Here is an 18,939-nt window from a genome sequence, read left to right on the forward strand (position 1 = left end):
CATGAAGTCATGTGGCCCCTACGGCCCAGAAGTCCTGACACCTGTCGCCTCGATGTTCACTACTCCAGCGAAGAAGCTGCCTGGGTCCAGTCGAGGCCTTCCAGAGACTAAGAAGAGCCATGGCGCTAGAGACCTCGCAAAAGCACTTTTCTCAACGGGAGCCATGAGCCTGGAAGGGTCAGGATTAAATCAAGTGTCTCTCTCAGTCCAGGTAAGCATGTTCCATCCCTGCAGCAGAGGGCACCCTTCTGCCCAGGCCTGTCACACTGGAGGGGACCTCAGAGAATACCTGATCCTGCCCTGTCCAGATCAGGAGGGAAAACTGAGGCTCAGAAGAAAACATGGCTGCTTCCGGGCATCCAGTAGGTCTGGGAAGCCTGGTGAGCAGAGGCCCAATCAGGGAGGGAGGGTGTGTGCAATGGGTGGAGGCAGGGCTTCTGTGACATCTGGTCGGGGTGGGGGTGGGTGGGGAGGGACAAGACCTCCCCTGGGTGGCAGCCCTCTCCTTGTGGTGAGGCCGGGGGTTCTGAGAAGAGGCTCCTAAGATGTTCCTATGACCTCTCCACCTCTGACATCCCTGTTCTTCGCAGACCATAGCCCCACTCTGCCGTGCTTTCTTCTGGCAAGGAATTGAGGACACCCCTTCCGTTACACAGTCCATTCAGTTCAATTGAACATTTGCGGACCCATCCACAGGCCAGGGTTACCGAAGTGCCTGGGGAATCCGAGAGGAGCGAACTTCGGTCTTCTTCGCCGCAAGCTCCCTGCAGTCCCTTCCGCCTTCTCTCGGGCCCTATTCGCACCACAGACCACGTGGTCTCAGCAAATCCCACACCTCACAGGGTTCCTGGGGCTTCCGCCCGAGGTCTGAGCCCGCTCTGCGGGGACCCGGCGTTCTCCGCCTGCTCCTGGGCTTCCCGGGGCCGACTCTGGGTCCCGCTCCGGCTCTGGTTTCCTACCCTCCTCTCCCCGCTCACCAGCCCCTGCCCTGCGCAGGTCAGTGCTCAAGTGTTTCCAGTGCCCCTGAAACGTGCCCCCCCCGCCCCCCCCACGCTCCTGGCCACTGAAATCCCACCCACACTCAGCCGAAGCCCAGCCTCCAGGAAGCCCTTCCAGCGGCGCGGCCGCATTCACCTCTCTCGCCCCTCTCCTCGGCTCGCCAAGGTAAGGGGTCGTCCTGCCCAGGGTCTGACGCATCTGCCAGCCGTGCTGGCCGGGGCTCCGGGGCCCACCTGCTGCAGGTGGGGGCCTGAGGCTCTCGGTCCCATCCGTCGTGGGCCATAGACGTGCGGCGCCGGCAGCCGGTGGCCGCCTCCAGTGGTTGCCTCCCTTCCCGTCGCCCTTGGGCGCGCGCCTTGTCGCCCTGGGATTCTGTTTTGGCCTCGGAGTGAGTGAGAGCGGAGAGGACGGGCCTGCGGGTCCAGGGCTCGGAGGCCGGCGCTGTGGGCACGAGGAGCCAGCCATTAAGACGAACAGACCGCCAGCTTGGCCCCTGCTGCCCCCGGCGGCCGGTCCGCTCACTGCAGGGCGGGAAGAAACGAACTAGGAGCGCGAGGTTGCCGGGGTCACCTTGGCGCGGGCCGGCTCTCCCTGCTCAGGTCCTGGGGAGTCTCCCGGGCGGAGTCCTGGGGCAGAGGGTCTGAGCCCTTGACGGTAAGTCTCCTGTTGATCCGCGGAGTGGGGGTGGGGGAGGACACGATCTTAGAGACCAGGGCGCGGGGTGGGGAGTCGGGTTGGGAGAATGCTGGGGTGCGTGAAGCCGCGAAATTGGACTGTGTGCGGCCAGGACCCCGAGTTCTGCAGGTCAGTCAGAAGGATGCATAGAAGGCATTGCAAACTTTTCTTAAAAGAAGCACAAGGTATTTCCACCCTCACTCCTACCCCCCATGAAATCTGACTCGAGGCTTATATTGTGAACACAATATAGAGCTTCTGTAGGACTGCGTGCCGTGCTTAGTTGCTCAGTTGTGTCTGACTCTTTGCGATCCCATGGACTGTAGCCCGCCAGACTGCTCCGTCCTTGGGGATTCTCTAGGCAAGAATACTGGAGTGGGTTGCCATGCTGTCCTCCAACCCTGGGATTGAACCTGGGTCTCCCATGTTGCAGGTGGGTTCTTTACTATCTGAGCCACCAGGTGAGCGCAGGTAAATAGAACTGCTGTGGAACTTCGAGGAGGGGTCAGTTCCAGGCCCCTGGGAGTAAGGGGAAAGGGCTTTGCCTAAACATCCCTTGGGAGGTAAGAGGTCGTTCCATCAGGAAAAGTGAAATACAGAATTGAGAACACAGGCGTTCAGTAGCCAGGCTGTGGGGGTGAGATGGGTAGGAAGAACCTACAAGATGGGGGAGGTGGGACCCACCACCATGCTCTCCTGGGAAGGGCTCAAAGTAAGGAGTGGTGAGTTGGAGGCTCCTCAGGACAGGAAGGAAGGAAGAGAGAGGAAGCAAAGGGACCCAGGAACTGTGAGGAGTGTCCTTTACCTGGAGAACTTTTCCCCTACCCCTTCACACACCTAAGCCAAAGGCCATATCCCCTTTGCTGGCCTCCCTGATCTCCTTGGTTGGTTAGCACTGTGTCCCCTGTTCTGGGTCCTCACCTCACCTCCGTCTAATTAATATCATTTTCTGCCTTCCCTACTTGGAGCTGCTGGTTTACTGACTTACCTTGCGGACCACAAGCTCATTGTGGGTAACTCATTGGGCGAGGCCAGAATGTCAGTTCAGTCCTCAGTCATGTGTGACTGTGACCCCATGAACTGCAGCACACCAGGCTTCCCTGTCCATCACCAACTCCTGGAACTTACTTATACTCATGTCCATTGAGTTGGTGATGCCATCCAACCATCTCATCCTCTGTCGTCCCCTTCTCCTCCTGCCTTCGATCTTTCCCAGCATCAGGGTCTTTTCCAATGAATCAGTTCCTCACATTATGTCGCCAAAGTATTGGAGTTTCAGCTTCAGCATCAGTCCTTCCAGTGATATTCAGGACTGATTTCCTTTAGGATGACTGGTTGGATCTCTTTGCAGTCCAAGGGACTCTCAAGGGTCTTCTCCAACACCACAGTTCCAACACCACCTCCAACATTCACAAGCTGGGTGGAACTTGCCTGTGAATAATTTCTGTTGAGTGGGTAATGTCAGTGAATTAGTAAGGGAAGAAGTGTTTCATGCCTGTGTTTATATGGTTGTAACATTTTCATCCACAGTAGGAGCCCTAGTCAATTCTCTGGAGGCTCTCCTGCAGAAAGAGAAATTCCAGGCTGGGGGAGTGGCACCCTGAGTACAACCATCAAATACTCTGGGATGTGAATACAAATATCTTCAGTTCAGTTCAGTTCAGTCGCTCAGTCATCCGACTCTTTGCGACCCCATGAATTGCAGCACGCCAGGCCTCCCTGTCCATCACCATCTCCCGGAATTCACTCAAACTCACATCCATCGAGTCGGTGATACCATCCAGCCATCTCATCCTCTGTCATCCCCTTCTCCTCCTGCCCCCAATCCCTCCCAGGATCAGAGTCTTTTCCAGTGAGTCAACTCTTTGCATGAGGTGGCCAAAGTACTGGAGTTTCAGCTTTAGCATCATTCCTTCCAAAGAACAGCCAGGACTGATCTTTAGAATGCACTGGTTGTATCTCCTTGCAGTCCAAGGGACTCTCAAGAGTCTTCTCCAACACCACAGTTCATAAGCATTAATTCTTCCGCGCTCAGCTTTCTTCACAGTCCAACTCTCATATCCATACATGACTACTGGAAAAACCATAGCCTTGACTAGACGGGCCTTTGTTGGCAAAATAATATCTCTGCTTTTGAATGTGCTACCTAGGTTGGTCATAACTTTCCTTCCAAGGAGTAAGCGTCTTTTAATTTCATGGCTGCAGTCACCATCTGCAGTGATTTTGGAGCCCCCAAAAATCAAGTCTGACACTGTTTCCCCATCTATTTCCCATGAAGAGATGCTAAGTGGTTAGAATTGGGTTGCTCTTTGATTGCCCACCAGAGGGCGAACAAATCCTTGCCCATTAGACTGTCTCTGGCCAGGGTCTCTGGGCACGGAGGGGTACCTACCTGCATCTTGCTGGTTCTTCTCTTACCAAAGCAAAGGTGAGAAAACTACCAGCTAAACTGTTTGGGGTTTGGTGGATGAAGAGGAAGAAGGGGAAAATGCTACCTATTGGGACTTGCACGGCCTCTAATTCATTGACACAAAGTCTGTTTTCATTGGTTTTCTAATTGTGGTAAGATACACGTAACATGAACTTTACCGTTTTAACTATTTTAAAGTGGCATTCGTACTTTCACAGTGCACTAATCACTACTATCTAGTTTCAGACCTTTTCATCACCCCAGAAAGAATCCCATGACTATTAAGCAGTTGCTCCCTGTGCCCCCATCCCCACCTTCCAATCCCTAGAAACTACTAATCTGTTTTCTCTATATATAGATTTGACTATTCTGGGTATTTCATGTAAATGGTCTCCGATCTCTGTTGTGGCTCAGATGGTAAAGAATCTGCCTGCAATGCAGGACACCCTGGTTTGATCTCTGTATCGGAAAGATCTCTTGGAGAAGGGAATGGCAACCCACTCCAGTATTCTTGCCTGGAGAATTCCATGGACAGAGGAGCCTGGAGGGCTATAGTCCATGGGGTCACAAGGAATTGGACACGACTGACTGAAGAACACTTTCATTTTCATTCTGGGTATTTCATGTAAATGGCCTCATACAATATGGAGCTATTGTGTCTGTTTTTTTACGTCGTGTAATGTTTTCAAGGTTCATCTAAGTTGTAGCGTGTATGTGTCCTTCCTTTATTTTTATTGGCGACTGATATTCTAGTGTATGGATAAAGCACGTCTTGCCTATCCATCCGTTTGTTGATGGACTCTTGGGTTGTTTGTTTGTACCTGTTGGCTATTGCGAATAATGCTGCTGTGAACACTGGTATACAAAAATCTGTTTGAGCCTCTGTTTTCAGTTCTTTTAGGTATATACGTAGGAGTGGAATTGCTGGGTCATATGGTAATTATGTTTAAGTGAGTGGTTTTGGCTGCTCTGGGTCTTTGTTGCAGTGCACAGCTGTTCCTTGCTGTGCACAACTGTTCCTTGCTGCGCACAGGCTTTCTCTGGTTGAGGTGAGCAGGGGCTACTCTCTAGTTGTGGTGGGTGGGCTTCTCACTGTGGTGGCTTCTCTCATTGCAGAGCACAGGCTCTAGGGTGCATGGGCTTCAGTAGTTGTGATGCATGTGTGGGCTTAGTTGCCCTGTGGAATTATAGTTCACCAACAAGGGTCAAACCTATATCCCCTGCCTTGGAAGGTAGGTTCTTTACCGCCAGGCAAGTCCCCACTCCCATTCTTATCAGAAGTTGACAGTTCAGCTCTTAGCGTTCTCAGTCTGTCCTGAGAGTGCCCGGGAAGCACCCCTCCAGGCTGTTGCAGCCAAGTGGCCCCTGTTCCTATTGTCCTCCATCTCCCTGCACTCCAATAGAAGGCTGTGTGGGGTTGTGCAAACCTGGTCTCAAACTCTTAACTCTAGCCCTTCCTTGCTGTGTGATCTTGAGCAAGTTATTCAAACTCTCAAAGCATTAGCTCCCTTCAGTGTAACCTCCCTCCTGGGTCAGCTTTGAGAGTGGGCTATGATGATGACGCAGGAAATGAACGTCTAGTGCCCAGCAGTGTTCTGGATTGTGATCCAGACCCTAGGCCCCTTCTATGAACCCTCTTCTCCAGGGGCTGCCTCGCTGACCACTGGGGTCCTCTCACTGGCCTCTCTCAGGCTGGCAGGCTGTCTGAAAGTGACAGACGTGGTCTTTTTTAAATTTTTCATAATTTTTTTTTTTTTTTTTCAAAACAGAGGTCCTAGATGAGAGAACAAACAGCATGAGGGTGGAAACATGGAGCCTCGACAGGGACAATTCTCCATCTTTTTTTTTAATATTCAGTTATTTGGCTGCACCCGGCCTTAGTTGCAGCATGTGGGATCTTGTTCCCTGACCAGGGATCAAATCTGGGCCCCCTGTGTTGGGAGCTGGGAGCATCAAGTCTTAGCCACTGAACCACTAGGGAAGTCACCTAGGGATAGACCTTAAATACAGGCATTATCTAGAAGACCATAGGCAGCGATAATAGTTTTGGAGACAGGGCTGTGTTCATGAGTGGGGAGAGAGAAAGGGAGAGACAGAGAGCTTTGGATATTGGAAGTCAGGGGTGGTAAAAGATTTCTTTGTAAGCAGCAGCAATTTCAGTACTTACACTTCAAAAGAAGGAAGGCAACAAGTGAGAAAAAGCAGAACAGAAGTGAGTGTGTTCAGTGGGAGGGGTGGGCCATGACTGGAGGTGAACAAGAGGAGCAGAGCAGGAGAGGTCCGGGCTCGTCACCCCTTCCCCTCCTGCCAGGAAAGGACCACCAAACAGAGGGATTTAGGCGGTGCCTCTCCAGTGGGGTCCCCAGACCACTAGCAGCAGCGTCACCCTCACTGGGGAAGTTGCTAGAAATATCAAGTCTCAGACTCCACACCAGTTCAGTTCAGTTCAGTCCCTCAGTTGTGTCCAACTCTTTGCGACCCCACGGACTGCAGCACACCAGACTTCCCTATCCATCACCAACTCCCGGAACTTACTCAAACTCATGTCCATTGAGTCAGTGATGCCATCCAACTATCTCATCCTCTGTCATCCCCTTCTCCTCCCGCCTTCAGTCTTTCCCAGTATCAAGGTCTTTTTAAAAGAGTCATTTCTTTGCATCATGTGGCCAAAGAACTGGAGTTTCAGCTTCAGCATCAGTCCTTCCAGTGAATATTCACGACTGATTTCCTTTAGGATGTATTTCCTTTAGGATGTGAAGAGAAGCGCAAGGCAAAGGAGAAAAGGAAAGATATACCCATTTGAATGCAGAGTTCCAAAGAATAGCAAGGCTAGATAAGAAAGCCTTCCTCGACAATCAATGGAAAGAAATAGATGAAAACAATAGAATGGGAAAGACTAGAGATGTCTTCAAGAAAACAAGAGATACCAAGGGAACATTTCATGCAAAGATGGGCTTGATAAAGGACAGAAATGATATGGACCTAACAGAAGCGGAAGATATTAAGAAGAGGTGTCAAGAATACACAGAAGAACTATACAGAAAAGATCTTCATGACCCAGATAATCGTGATGGTGTGATCACTCACCTAGAGCCAGATCCCACCCCAGGGCCGCAGAATCAGAATCTCCTGGGGTGGGCTCAGTGCTGGGTTTTAACAAGCCCTCCAGGTGTTGAGCACTCCAATGTAAGAATCACTGATGAGGCCTCCGCAGAGAAGAGTTCCCTGATCCTCACTTTCTGAGAGAGACTGGTGAGAGATGAGAGGTGACAGGGCTGGCCTCGCTGTGTCCAGGGGGTTCACCTGGAGATGAGAATGTGAAACTGCTTCTAGGTGTAGCTCCACCCAGCTCTCCATCTTTGCGCAAACACTGGCTCACATGGGGTGCCCCGAACCCATTCCTTGAAAAATGTCTCACTGCACCTGGCCTCCTGCCGTGAATTTATTGGGCAGATCCCAGTCTTATCCCAGGACTCTTATCCCTGCCTTATCACTAAAGGCAGCCCAGCTCTGCGGTGGCTGAGGTCACGCCTGGTAACTGATGAGCCATCCAGGGCCCTACACCTGACCCAGGGCTTAATTATCAATTAGTCTGAACTAGCAGCCTGCAGCACAAGGGGCAGTGCCTGAATGAGGGAGGGGTGGATGAAGCTGGAGGAAGAGATTCCCATTACTAACCAGATGTGTGCAGTTCTCACCTCCTGTCTCCAGGGTCTTACCTGCCTACGGAGGTGAGTTGCATGCTGTGAGGGACTGGTGAGTGCTCGTCTTGCTGGCAGGGTGAATCTCTGCTCTAGCATTTTGTGTTGAAGCTTGAGAAAGAGAGTTGCCTTTATTCCCAGTTCTGAGGGTAGAGCAGAGAAGGGAATTGGGGATGCTGACTCTTCCTTGGACACTTTAGAAAGCCTTGTCTTATTCTTAGGATGTAATCCTTCTCACCCATGAAATCCTGTCTAAATGGCTTCACTGCCTTTAAGCTTTACCCACCCGTGGGCCTGGGCTCTTGCCCGTCTCTCTCTGTGCATCCCCATCCCCCTGGCTGGAAAGGTGTGTGCTCTGCCCTTCCACCACCCTCATGGCCAACCCAGACCTGGTGTCCCAGTTAAAGGAGACTGCTGCATGTCTTGGCAAGTTTGCTGAATTATTTAAACAAGTAATTAAGAATTGGGCTTCCCTGGTGGCTCAGTGGTGGGAAATCCGCCTGCCAGTGCAGGAGACCTGGGTTTGATCCCTGGGTGGGGAAGATCCCCTGAAGAAGGAAATGACAACCCACTCCAGTATTGTTGCCTGGAGAATCCCATGGACAGAGGAGCCGGGGGGCTACAGTCCTTGGGGTCTTAGAGTTGGACACAACTTAGCAATTAAACAATAACAGCAATTAAGAATCATGAGAACCTCAAATTGACAGTTGGGGAAAATGACAAAGAAAGGACCTGGTTGAGGAAAAAGGCTCATGGTCCAACAATTTTAATTTAGGTCTAAAGAGCCACAGGCAGGCAAATATATCCCAAGTTTTGCAGTGACATCCTCCTGCCATTCCTCTTTCCTACTTGTCAATTTCTATTCCTAAGGGCAGCACCCTTCCTAATTTCTTAAGTCTATACAAGCATATGCAAAGATAGGTTATAATTTCCATCCTTTTACACCCAAGCTGTGCATTATACACATTGAATCCACTCATTCCCTATTAACTTCCCTTGGAATTTTCCGCGTCCAGACATCAGCGTCCTTATTCTTTTTCACAGTTGTGTCATATTCCACTTTACACATATGACTGTGACTTATTTTACCACTGTTTCTTACAGATTTTGGGTTCGTCCAGTCATTTATCACAAGCAATGCTATAACGCTTCCATTTAGACATAGATTATTTAGCTTATATTTGAGGGTAACTTGAGGATAAATTCCTAAAAGTGGGACTGCTGGGGATTAGGTAACTACATCGAGACAGTGGTGGATAGTACCCTCCTTCCTCTGATGGGAAGGAAGAAAGGAGATGGTTGAGAGCCAGACACAGCAGGATTTGAAACTCTTCTCTGTGCTTTCTGGCTGATTGCCTACCCACTCAGAACCTCAGTGTTTAAAGTCTGTCACATGTGGCCCGCACAGGTGTATGGATGCAATGGGACCAGCTATGTGGGTCCACAGGCACAGTGAAACCACCAAGTGTCAGGAGGAGCTTCCCAAGGGCAGGCAACCTGGGCGCCTCATGGTATCTGAGAGCTGAGGACCGAGCCTGGTTCTCAAGGCATTGGTTCCAACTGGAAGATCCCGTCTTCAGCCCTGCCTGTCGTCTTGTCCCTACAGCTTCTGATCTGTCCTCTCAGCGGAATGCTGGGTCTCGCCTGGGACTTCTGGGGTTGGCTTTTGGGCAGCCTGAAGGAAGGCATTTGGTTTGTCTTCAATTCTCAAAGCTCTAGTCCCTGGCACAGCCCTGAGATAAACGCACTATCTTCCTTGTATTAAGTGTTTGCCACTGGCCTTGTATCATTCTGAGTATTCCACATGCAAGTTTGCATTCAGTTCTCAGAATTAACTCCTAGGATGGGAAAGTAAATCCCCACCAGCCAACCTCTTCATCCTTCTGCAGCCTCGCCTGAGGCTTGTTGCATGACCAGAGTTCTTCCATGCTGTCCCCTCTAGGGGAGAGAGACCCCGTGACATGTGTATGGTTTCCTGTGGCCTCATGTTTCTTTTACCCGGTGGATGAACCCTCATTTGAAAACGCTATGCAGTGGTCAAGAATCTGCCTGCCAGTGCAGGAGACATGGGTTCGATCCCTGGGTCAGAAAGATCCTCTGGAGTGGGAAATGGCAACCCACTCCAGTATTCTTGCCTGGAGAATCCCATGGACAGAGGAGCCTGGTGGCCTACAGTCCATGGGGTTGCAAAGAGTTGGACTGTACTGAGCACACAAGCACGATCATTGCTCAACAGTGTATGTGCGCTCAAGGCCACTGATCAGGCCAATGGCCTGATCTGTACGTTCAGATTAAAGGGTGAGTTTGATTTTAGAGGATAGAAGTGCAGTCTGTGTGTCTAGAAGGAAAAACAAAACACACACCTGGGTACTGTTTTAACATCTCAAAGTGTTCAAGTGACGTTTCACCCTCAGCACCATCGCTGCCAACATTTAGTATCAAAAGTGAGTCTGTGACCAATGGCGAATCCTCTCCCTCAGAGGGGTGTTCTCACGGTCTTCTCAGTAGACCCCAAAGATCGCATCCACACGTCAGCATCTCTTCTCTCCTTTGCTGCAGGGGATCGGGACGAATTGGGGACTCAGGATCTGTGTGACAAACTCATTCATTTCTCAAGCCCTGGAACCAGGTGGCTCAGGCACTTCATTGACCGAAAACCATGAGTGAAGAGAAGGAAGAGGCCTCGTTCGGTGTGCTCCCAATTTATGATGAGCCTGAGAAGATGGGGGACATGCCAGAGAGCCCTGATGCTTCCTCCCAGCTGGAGCACCATCCACGGTCTCAGCTGGGCGAGGTGTGCAGTCCCCCGGAGCAGCCCCTGGGCTCCCTGAGGCAGCACGGCCCAGCTTATCAAGAGATGACCTGTGCGAGTCCCCAGCAGTGGGCCCCCCAGGCCCTGGACGGATCTGAGCTGCCAGCCACTTGGCTCTCCAAGGCAGAATCCGAAGATGCAGCATGCGGTTTCAGGTAAGTCTCCCTTGAACCAGGCTGGCCTGGGGCGGTGAACTTGCTCTGGAGAGGGAGTCTCCACCCATCTCACTTCCCCTCCGTCTCCTCCCTCTTTCCTCTCTGTGTCACAGCCCCCCACCAGGAACGGAGTTTGGTAAGTCCTAGCTGGGATGGTGTGAGCAGGCAGGGTGCAGCCGGCAGCTGGGCTTCAGAGTGGGGGTACCTTGGGGCGTGAGAGCAGCCTTCTCCCTGGGTCCTGTGATGCTGTTGCTGCCAGACCCTACCTCTCTGAGCGGGTGGCCACTGGTCTCTCCCTGTAGGTCAGCCTTGTCCTTCGCCTGGTCCTGCTGAAGAAGTCTTGTCATTCCTCAGAGCAATTGTACGTGTCTTTTTTTTTTTTTTCAACCTGGCATCTTTCCCTTCCTATTCCCCTCTCCTGCCCCAACAAGAAGGAAGTAGGAAGAGGGTGAGGGCGTGTGGTGTGTCTGTGCCCTTACTCTGTCCCGCATGGGTGGTGGGTGCATGGAGCCCCTGCTTCTTTGGACCCGGGCTGCCCTCCTTCTGTCACCAGTGTGTAGGGCCTCAGCTGTCAGGGTCGCATTTAGAGTGACCTCCTCAGAGGGACTCTGAGCCAGGCTCTGCTGTCATCACTGAACTCAGAAGTGTCTGAGATATGGCCTGTTTGTCAGGGAGGCCACCCTGGCCTGGTGGAAGGATGTCAGTGGTCTGGGGACCCCAGTTGAGGACACGGTCCTGCTGAGGATCAGAGAGGAGCTGGTGGATTCAGGCTTAGGAACAGGCTGGCCCCCATCGATGAGAGCAGGTCAAGGCTGTGACCCTTTGGGGGCCACCCCAGCCTCCCGTTCCAGATGATGTGGTGGTTAGGCAGAGGGCCCCACATAAGTCCTGGAAGGTTGGCCGACTCCGCCACGGGAAGAAAGTCTATGCAGTGGCTGTCAGCGGCTCAACTCACCACGTGTACACGTGTGGCCACGGCTACATCAGAGTGTGGGATGAGAGTGCCCTGCATGCCTGGGACCAGGCGCCCCGGGCCCAGCTCAACTTCCAGGTGAGGGGTCCTCCAGAAGGCCAGGGGAGCTTGGGGATGACCTCTGTCCTGACACTGAGAGCCCATGCTTCCTAGAGACCATTTGAGAATGTTGGCCCTTCCAACAGGACCGTGACAGCTGTGTCTTCACCTGCAAGCTGTTCCCCGATGAGCGGAGCCTGATCACGGGGGGTCTGTCCCAGAGCCTGACACTTTGGGACTTGGCACCCACCCCCCGTGTCAGGGCACAGCTGGCCTCCACCGGCCCTGTGTGCTATTCCTTGGCTCTCTCTTCCAACGCCCAGATCTGCGTGGCTTGTTTCAAAGGATTTGTTGAAATTTGGGATTTGCAGAACCAAATCTTGATCAGGTATGACCCCAGGGGGTGAGGTGCAATGGTGAGGCTTTTGGGAAGCTTGGGCTGCTTGCCCTACCTCACTTCCTCCTCTGCAGTAGGACGAGGTGAGTCCGTGTGGAGGACACATATGGGCTGCGTATCTAGGGACTTCCTGGGCCCCAGACTTCTGAGGGTTCAACCGATGCACGAACCTCTGAGTTGTTTTCCCACCAGGAAGCATGAAGTCCCCATATACGGATCCCAGTGTGTGGACATCACAGGCAATAAACTCTGGACAGGAGGTGAAGACACCAAACTATATTCCTGGGACCTGAGGAGCTACCAGAGGCTGCAGCAACAAGATTTACGGCATGAGGTGCCCGCGTGGCTACCGCGGGTCTGAGTGCAGTCCCTGGGGCCCGGGAGCTGTGGGTGCCTGCAGAAGTGGGGTGGATGAATGATGGGCATGGCCTCTTTGAGTGCTGACCCCCAACCTCCTCCCTTGACAGATCCTCAGCATCACCCATGACCCCAGTGAGGAGTGGTTGTTAGTAGGCTTGAGAATGAGTGACATCGTAATCGTGCACACAAACCGGAAGGAAAAGTTTAAGGCTGTCCTACAGAAATACGTCTACCATCACAATCTCAAGTTTGCCTCCTGTGGTGAGTGAGCAGACCCCGACCCTCTGGGTGCCCCGTCGCCTGACAAGCTGTCTGCTCATCTGGGGAGTCTGGGCCCGGCTTCCTTTCAAACTGTTTAGTTGTCCGCTCTTTGGCCCCAGAACTGGCCGGACCAAGGTCTCCGGCCACCTTCCCATTGCCTTCGCCTCTGCTTCCTCCCACCACCCGTTTTTCTCCCCTGCTGGCATGGCTAAGTTTTCTTCTTTCTTCTTCTTCTTATCACTGATTTATTTGGCTGTACCAGGCCTTAGTTGCGCCAGGCAAGCTCTTAGTTGCAGCGTGTGGGGTCTGTCTAGTTCCTTGACCTGGGATTGGATCTGGGCCCCCTGCGTTGGGAGTGCAGAGTCTTAGCCACTGGACCACCCGGGAAGTCTCTTTCCTCCCTTCTTCCTCTGCTCGTTCCCTCTGCTTCTCTGACTCTGTCTGTAATGGTAGCTCCCTACACAGAACCACAGCCCAAAGACACCAACCAAAGACAAGAGGAACGAAGCCCCATGTGATTGGCCTGTTGTTCAGTGACTCTCCCCCTGGGAATCTGGGTGTGGCAGGAGGGAGCAGGCTGAAGATGGAATGGTTTGGGTCATGTCTCTGAGTTTTATAGATGGGGGAAGCTGAGGCAGAGAACGAGTGGTTCCTTCCCTGGTATCGTTGGGAGCAGAGCTGGGGCTGGAAGGCAGGCGTGGTCTGTGCCCCCTCCATCTGTCTTTTCTCTGCCAGGGAGTTATTTTGTGGCCACAATGAATGAGACGATCCGCTGCATAGCTGCACCTTCTCTGCATAGATTGTTTCAGGTACTGGGTGGAGGGCTGTACAAACCCAGGCACTTGGAGCTCACAAACCCCAGACCCCAGATGGTGGGGCCCCAGAGATAGTGCTGGAGAGTACCTCTGAGATGGCACCCAGGGCCATTGAGTACATCAAGGGGGATGAGGGCTCAAGGCCCTGGGAACTCCTGGGCTCCACCTTGAGCCCCGAACCTAGCCTGGCCTCTGGGCCAAGCCTCAGGTCTACATGGAGCCTTGAAAAGAGCCCTGTATGACGCCTGAAACACCCCGCGTGTTGTTCCTCCGTGGCCTCTCTTTCCCTCCAGGTAGAGGAGTCCGCACACATCCTGTGTTGTGACGTATCTTCTGACAACCAGTATGTGGTCACAGGCTCCAAGAATAGTGCCACGGTTTACCAGCTCTTGTATTGAAGGTCCCGCTGGTGAAGACCCAACGAAGGCCAGCATGCTGGGAGGGTGACCTTGGGGCGCTGGGCCACTCTGACACCTGCCACTCCCCCTCCTTCTCCTCATGTGTTGGTTATCTGTCCATTCCCCTCTTGCCCAGCACATTCCTAGCCTGCCCTCCAGGTTTTTATTATACAGCTTAAGGATTTTTCCTTTGTTATTTTTCTACCACTGATTTCTGGATTTTGTAATTAATAAAATAGAAAAGCAAAAACCAAAGTGGCTTGGGTGTGTGATCAGTTGTTTAAACAACAAACTCATCATGATGGATTGCTTATACCCCCTTTCAGCAAATTCCTGAGTGGGTAAAACATTTTAGACCATACTTAGTTTTGTTTATAACTCTTTTTAGGGGTATCAGGGAATTCTTGGACTCTTAAGAAAGCTCAGGAAGCAACGTATGTCCACGTACAAACTTTCAGTTTGTATCAGGATGCTGGTAGACCAACAAAGCTCAACTCTTGATGCAGGTTAATACTCCAGGAGCTGATCTAACCATAGCCAAGGTCTTGATTCTCAGTCTGGCATCTGGTGCCAGTCAGAAGCTGCCTGTCTGTTTCAGGGCATCTTCTCATGTTGGTGGATGTGATATTTTGGGTGGCCTTCACCAAACTGAAAAAGACCCAGCTCCCTGAATCAAGCCATATAGGCCTGCTTTACTCCAGCCTCTGCTTGGAGTTGACATGGCTGAGAGAGCTGCTGCTGCTAAGTCGCTTCAGTCGTGTCCAACTCTGTGCGACCCCATAGACGGGAGCCCACCAGGCTCCCCCGTCCCTGGGATTCTCCAGGCAAGAACACTGGAGTGGGTTGCCATTTCCTTCTCCAATGCACGAAAGTGAAAAGTGAAAGTGAAGTTGCTCAGTCGTGTCTAACTCTTTAGCGACCCCCATGGACTGCAGCCCACCAGGCTCCTCCGTCCATGGGATTTTCCAGGCAAGAGTACCGGAGTGGGGTGCCATTGCCTTCTCTGGGCTGAGACAGGTAGTAGCCTACTAAAGTTTGTAGATTAAAATTCACCTGGAAGAGGCACAAAGCCTGGGACCAATTGCACCATCCTTTGCATTGAGATACTGTCCAGTACTGGTTCGTGCTGACAGATAACGAGTGAAGAATGTGCCTCCTTTCTGGGCCAAGACCTAAGGAGTAGGGGGATGTCCCTTCCAGGCTCGCTGTCTCCTTCTACCAGCTCCAGGCAAGTGATGTGAAAGTCCAAGGGGATTACAAAACAATGAGATGAAAGCATCCTGTGTCCCCAAATCAAACATGGAGAAGAGCTTCCCCCTTTGGAATATTTCAGGGGAGAAAAATAAACTTGTATTTGAATTGTTAACATGTTATGAATTTGTCACTATAACTCTGAAAATAAACAAACTTTTACTTAAAGGGCCAGAGAGTAAATATTTTAGGCCTTTTTGCAATTGCTCAGCTCTGTTGTAGCATTCACATATGTGAATGTGACTGTGTGCCAATAAAACTTTGTTTTTAAAAATAAACAGTGGGTCACATTTGGTCTGCTGGCTGTAGTTTGCTGACTCCTGCTATAGCCATTGTGCCTTTCAATAATATATTTATTTAGCTTCCATGGAAAAATATACAGAGTAGGGTCCAACAGTAGTCCTGTCCTGGGCTATAGTAACAATTAGACTCCAAGTGTCTATATATTTTTTACACAGTATTTTTAAAAGGTAGGGAATTCTAAAGATCAAATTCACAAGGTGGGTAATTTCTGGAGACTAAAGTAGAGAAACTGGATCATAAAAGGATAAAAAGGACAGATTCAACTCTATATGCATTGTTTATTTCTTCAAGGTCAGTTCAGTTCAGTTCAGTTAAGTTGTTCAGTCGTGTCTGACTCTGTGACCCCATGGATTGCAGCACGCCAGGCCTCCCTGTCCATCACCAACTCACATCCATCGAGTCGGTGATGCCATCCAGCCATCTCATCCTCTGTCATCCCCTTCTCCTCCTGCCCCCAATCCCTCCCAGCATCAGAGTCTTTTCCAGTGAGTCAGCTCTTCCCATGAGGTGGCCAAAGTACTGGAGTTTCAGCTTTAGGATCATTCCTTCCAAAGAACACCCAGGACTGATCTCCTTTAGAATGGACTGGTTGGATCTCCTTACAGTCCAAGGGACTCTCAAGAGTCTTCTCCAACACCACAGTTCAAGAGCATCAATTCTTCGGCGCTCGGCTTTCTTCACAGTCCAACTCTCATATCCATACATGACTACTGGAAAAACCGTAGCCTTGACTAGATGGACCTTTGTTGGCAAAGTAATGTCTCTGCTTTTGAATATGCTATCTAGGTTGGTCATAACTTTCCTTCCAAGGAGTAAGTGTCTTTTAATTTCATGGCTACAATCACCATCTGCAGTGATTTTGGAGCCCCAAAACATAAAGTCTGACACTGTTTCCACTGTTTCCCCATCTATTTGCCATGAAGTGATGGGACCGGATGCCATGATCTTTGTTTTCTGAATGTTGAGCTTTAAGCCAACTTTTTCACTCTCCTCTTTCACTTTCATCAAGAGGCTTTTTAGTTCCTCTTCACCTTCTGCCATAAGGGTAATGTTTGTCAAAAAGGAGTTGGCTTCAAGAAAAACCATTAACAAAGTGAAGACAGCCTACAGAAGGGGTAAAAACCTTTGCGAAGATATTTCTGGTATGGGATTTATATCCAAAATGTGTAAAGAATTCTTAAAACTCAACAACAAAAGAAAAAACGATTTTAAAAAGGGCAGAAGATTTGAATAGCTGTTTTTATAAAGAAGGTACACAGATGGCAATAAGCAAAGGAATAAGTTCAACGTTATCACAGAAACACAAACCAAACCCACAGTGCAAAGGAAAGTTGCAAGAACAGGATGGCTAGAATAAAGAGGACAGACAGTAACAAATTTGCTGGGGTTATGGAGAAATTGGAACCCCCATAACTTGCTGGTGGGATTGTATTAATAGAACTCATTGCAGCCACTTTGAAAAACAGTTTGGTAGCTTTTTAAAATGCTAAAGGTAGAGTTATATGACTCAGCAATTCAACTAGATGTATACCCAAGAAAACTGAAAAAAAAAAAAAAAAAGATAAGAGAATTGTACTTTTTCTTCTTTCGTGGAAAGAAGGTAAAGTCCAAGTTAAGAGTAGTCATGATAAGTCAGAGTAGTGTAATTTCAAGACTAGTTACTAAAAGAATACTAAACAAGGGTACAGCTTCCAAGTTAATAGAGGAAAACTACTGGCATAATAGAGTATAATAATGTAATATTAATAAGTTTTATTTATATTTATAATTTATTATTAACTCAGTACATTGTTTAATTTGATGCTAATCTAAATAAAATTATGTAATAATGACAAACAGAAGATGTGACTAAATACTGAGCCATAAAGTTCAGAGTATTTAATTTTTACAGAATATATTTTAAGACCATAATGCAATTAAGATAGAAATAAACAATAAAATGGAAACTAGAAATTTCCTTGTTTTGGAAATTAAGAAATATATGTCTAAATAATTAGTAGAGGCTAAATCACAAAGAAACTGGAAGCTATTGTCAACTGAATAATCAAAAATTGAAGGATTCAAAAAAATCTAAAAAGAATGGGAGATTTAGCTAAAGCTAAAGTTTGGCCATTCCTAGGTCATCAGTGCCAGGCTTCACCTTGCCTTCCAGGGCCACGTGGGAGACTTGCACTGACAGCCCAGGTCTTCCCAGAAACTGAAAACTGCGTCTGGACCGGAGAAAGGTTACAGTCTCCGGAGACAGCAGAAAAAGAATGTGCAGACACGGCCTGGATCCGAGTGGAGGAAGGTGGGCGTGTTCTAGCTGCTAAGTGGTGCCTTTTTGCAGTTGCATGGACTGGGGCCAGTTAGGCTCCTCTGTTCATGGGATTCTCCAGGCAGGAACAGTGAAGTGGGTTGCCATTTCCTTCTCCAAGGGATCTTTCCCACCCAGGGATTGGACCCAAGTCTCCTGCGTTCCAGGCGGATTATTTACCGCTGAGCCATTAGGGGAGCACACAGAGGAAGTTGGGGGAAAGGAAGTCAGAAATGGTTTAGGAAAATTTTTCACAGATGTTGTGAGACGAATTTAATCACTCAGCAGTGCTGTATCCATTTCCCCGCAGGAAGATGGGACATTGATCGACCCTCGTGGCTGTGGTTTAGTGGTTGAATGGGCTCTCTGTGGACCTAAGCATTTACTTCTCTGGCAGCACGTGGGGATCCCTCTACCTGCTGAGTCCGCGGGACCCCTGTAAACACCACCCTGGAAAGCAGATTATTTTCTGTGAACGGCAGTAAAACATCATGCCCTCTCTGAGGCTCGAACTCAGGACCTTCAGATTATGAGACTGACGCGCTGCCCACTGCGCTAAGAAGGCTGATAAACAGGGAACCTTCTTTCTCGCTAAAGGGAAAGTGCCTGCAAGCCGCTTCCTTTGGCCTAACGGCCTAGCAAGAGTCGGTGTTTGCCGGCAGAGCGCCGGTGGGTCCCGGGACAGCTGGGGAAGGACGGCTCCTCTCTTCTTCCGGGACTGGAGCCGTCTTGCGGCGGGAGGGAGTCCCGCGCCAGCCTGGAGCTCAGGGGGTCGAGAGAGGAGGTGGGCTCGTGCAGCCGCGCTCGCCGTGGGTGGAAGGGCGCGCGCGGCCGGTGGGGTTCTGCGGAGCGAGCAGGAATAGGCGCGGCAGAACACGCGAGGGGCCCGCGCGGGCACAGGCTCCAGGCGAAACCGGAGCGCACGCGCCTGGCTTTGGCGGGAGGACGCGCGGCAGGGATGCGCAGAGCAGGGAGGAGGCGGCGCGAGCGGCGGGCGGCGCTGCGGGCGTCCGCCCAGACGGCCACTGTCGCCGGAGCGCTCGGGGCGTGAGCTCGGGCTTGTGTTGCTGACCAACGGCGGGTGTCCGGCTGGA

General features: G+C 50.7%; 1 protein-coding gene and 1 non-coding gene across 3 annotated transcripts; one reads left to right on the forward strand and one right to left on the reverse strand.

Annotated features, from left to right (window-relative positions):
- The first annotated feature begins 862 nt into the window (after window positions 1-862).
- On the forward strand, window positions 863-14,250 carry TLE7 (TLE family member 7). 2 transcript variants are annotated; one of them, XM_042231915.2, is made up of 10 exons: window positions 863-1,164; window positions 10,345-10,752; window positions 10,866-10,888; window positions 11,055-11,113; window positions 11,591-11,803; window positions 11,911-12,152; window positions 12,354-12,495; window positions 12,629-12,782; window positions 13,518-13,591; window positions 13,891-14,250. In XM_042231915.2, the coding sequence occupies exons 2-10, from the start codon at window positions 10,445-10,447 to the stop codon at window positions 13,993-13,995; spliced, it is 1,320 nt and encodes a 439-aa protein (XP_042087849.1). In that variant the 5' UTR covers window positions 863-1,164; window positions 10,345-10,444; the 3' UTR covers window positions 13,996-14,250. The 2 variants fall into 2 exon arrangements, with proteins under 2 accessions (XP_042087849.1, XP_012045475.2); XM_012190085.5 differs by lacking the exons at window positions 863-1,164; window positions 10,866-10,888 and having other exon boundaries at window positions 1,203-10,752.
- Window positions 14,251-18,337: 4,087 nt separating this feature from the next.
- TRNAM-CAU (transfer RNA methionine (anticodon CAU)) lies at window positions 18,338-18,410 on the reverse strand. Its single transcript has one exon. It is a non-coding gene; the product is annotated as a tRNA-Met (tRNA).
- Window positions 18,411-18,939: the final 529 nt, after the last annotated feature.

The sequence above is a fragment of the Ovis aries genome, chromosome 14 (genome assembly GCF_016772045.2).
Source record: "Ovis aries strain OAR_USU_Benz2616 breed Rambouillet chromosome 14, ARS-UI_Ramb_v3.0, whole genome shotgun sequence".
In the NCBI taxonomy this organism is placed as follows: domain Eukaryota; kingdom Metazoa; phylum Chordata; class Mammalia; order Artiodactyla; family Bovidae; genus Ovis; species Ovis aries.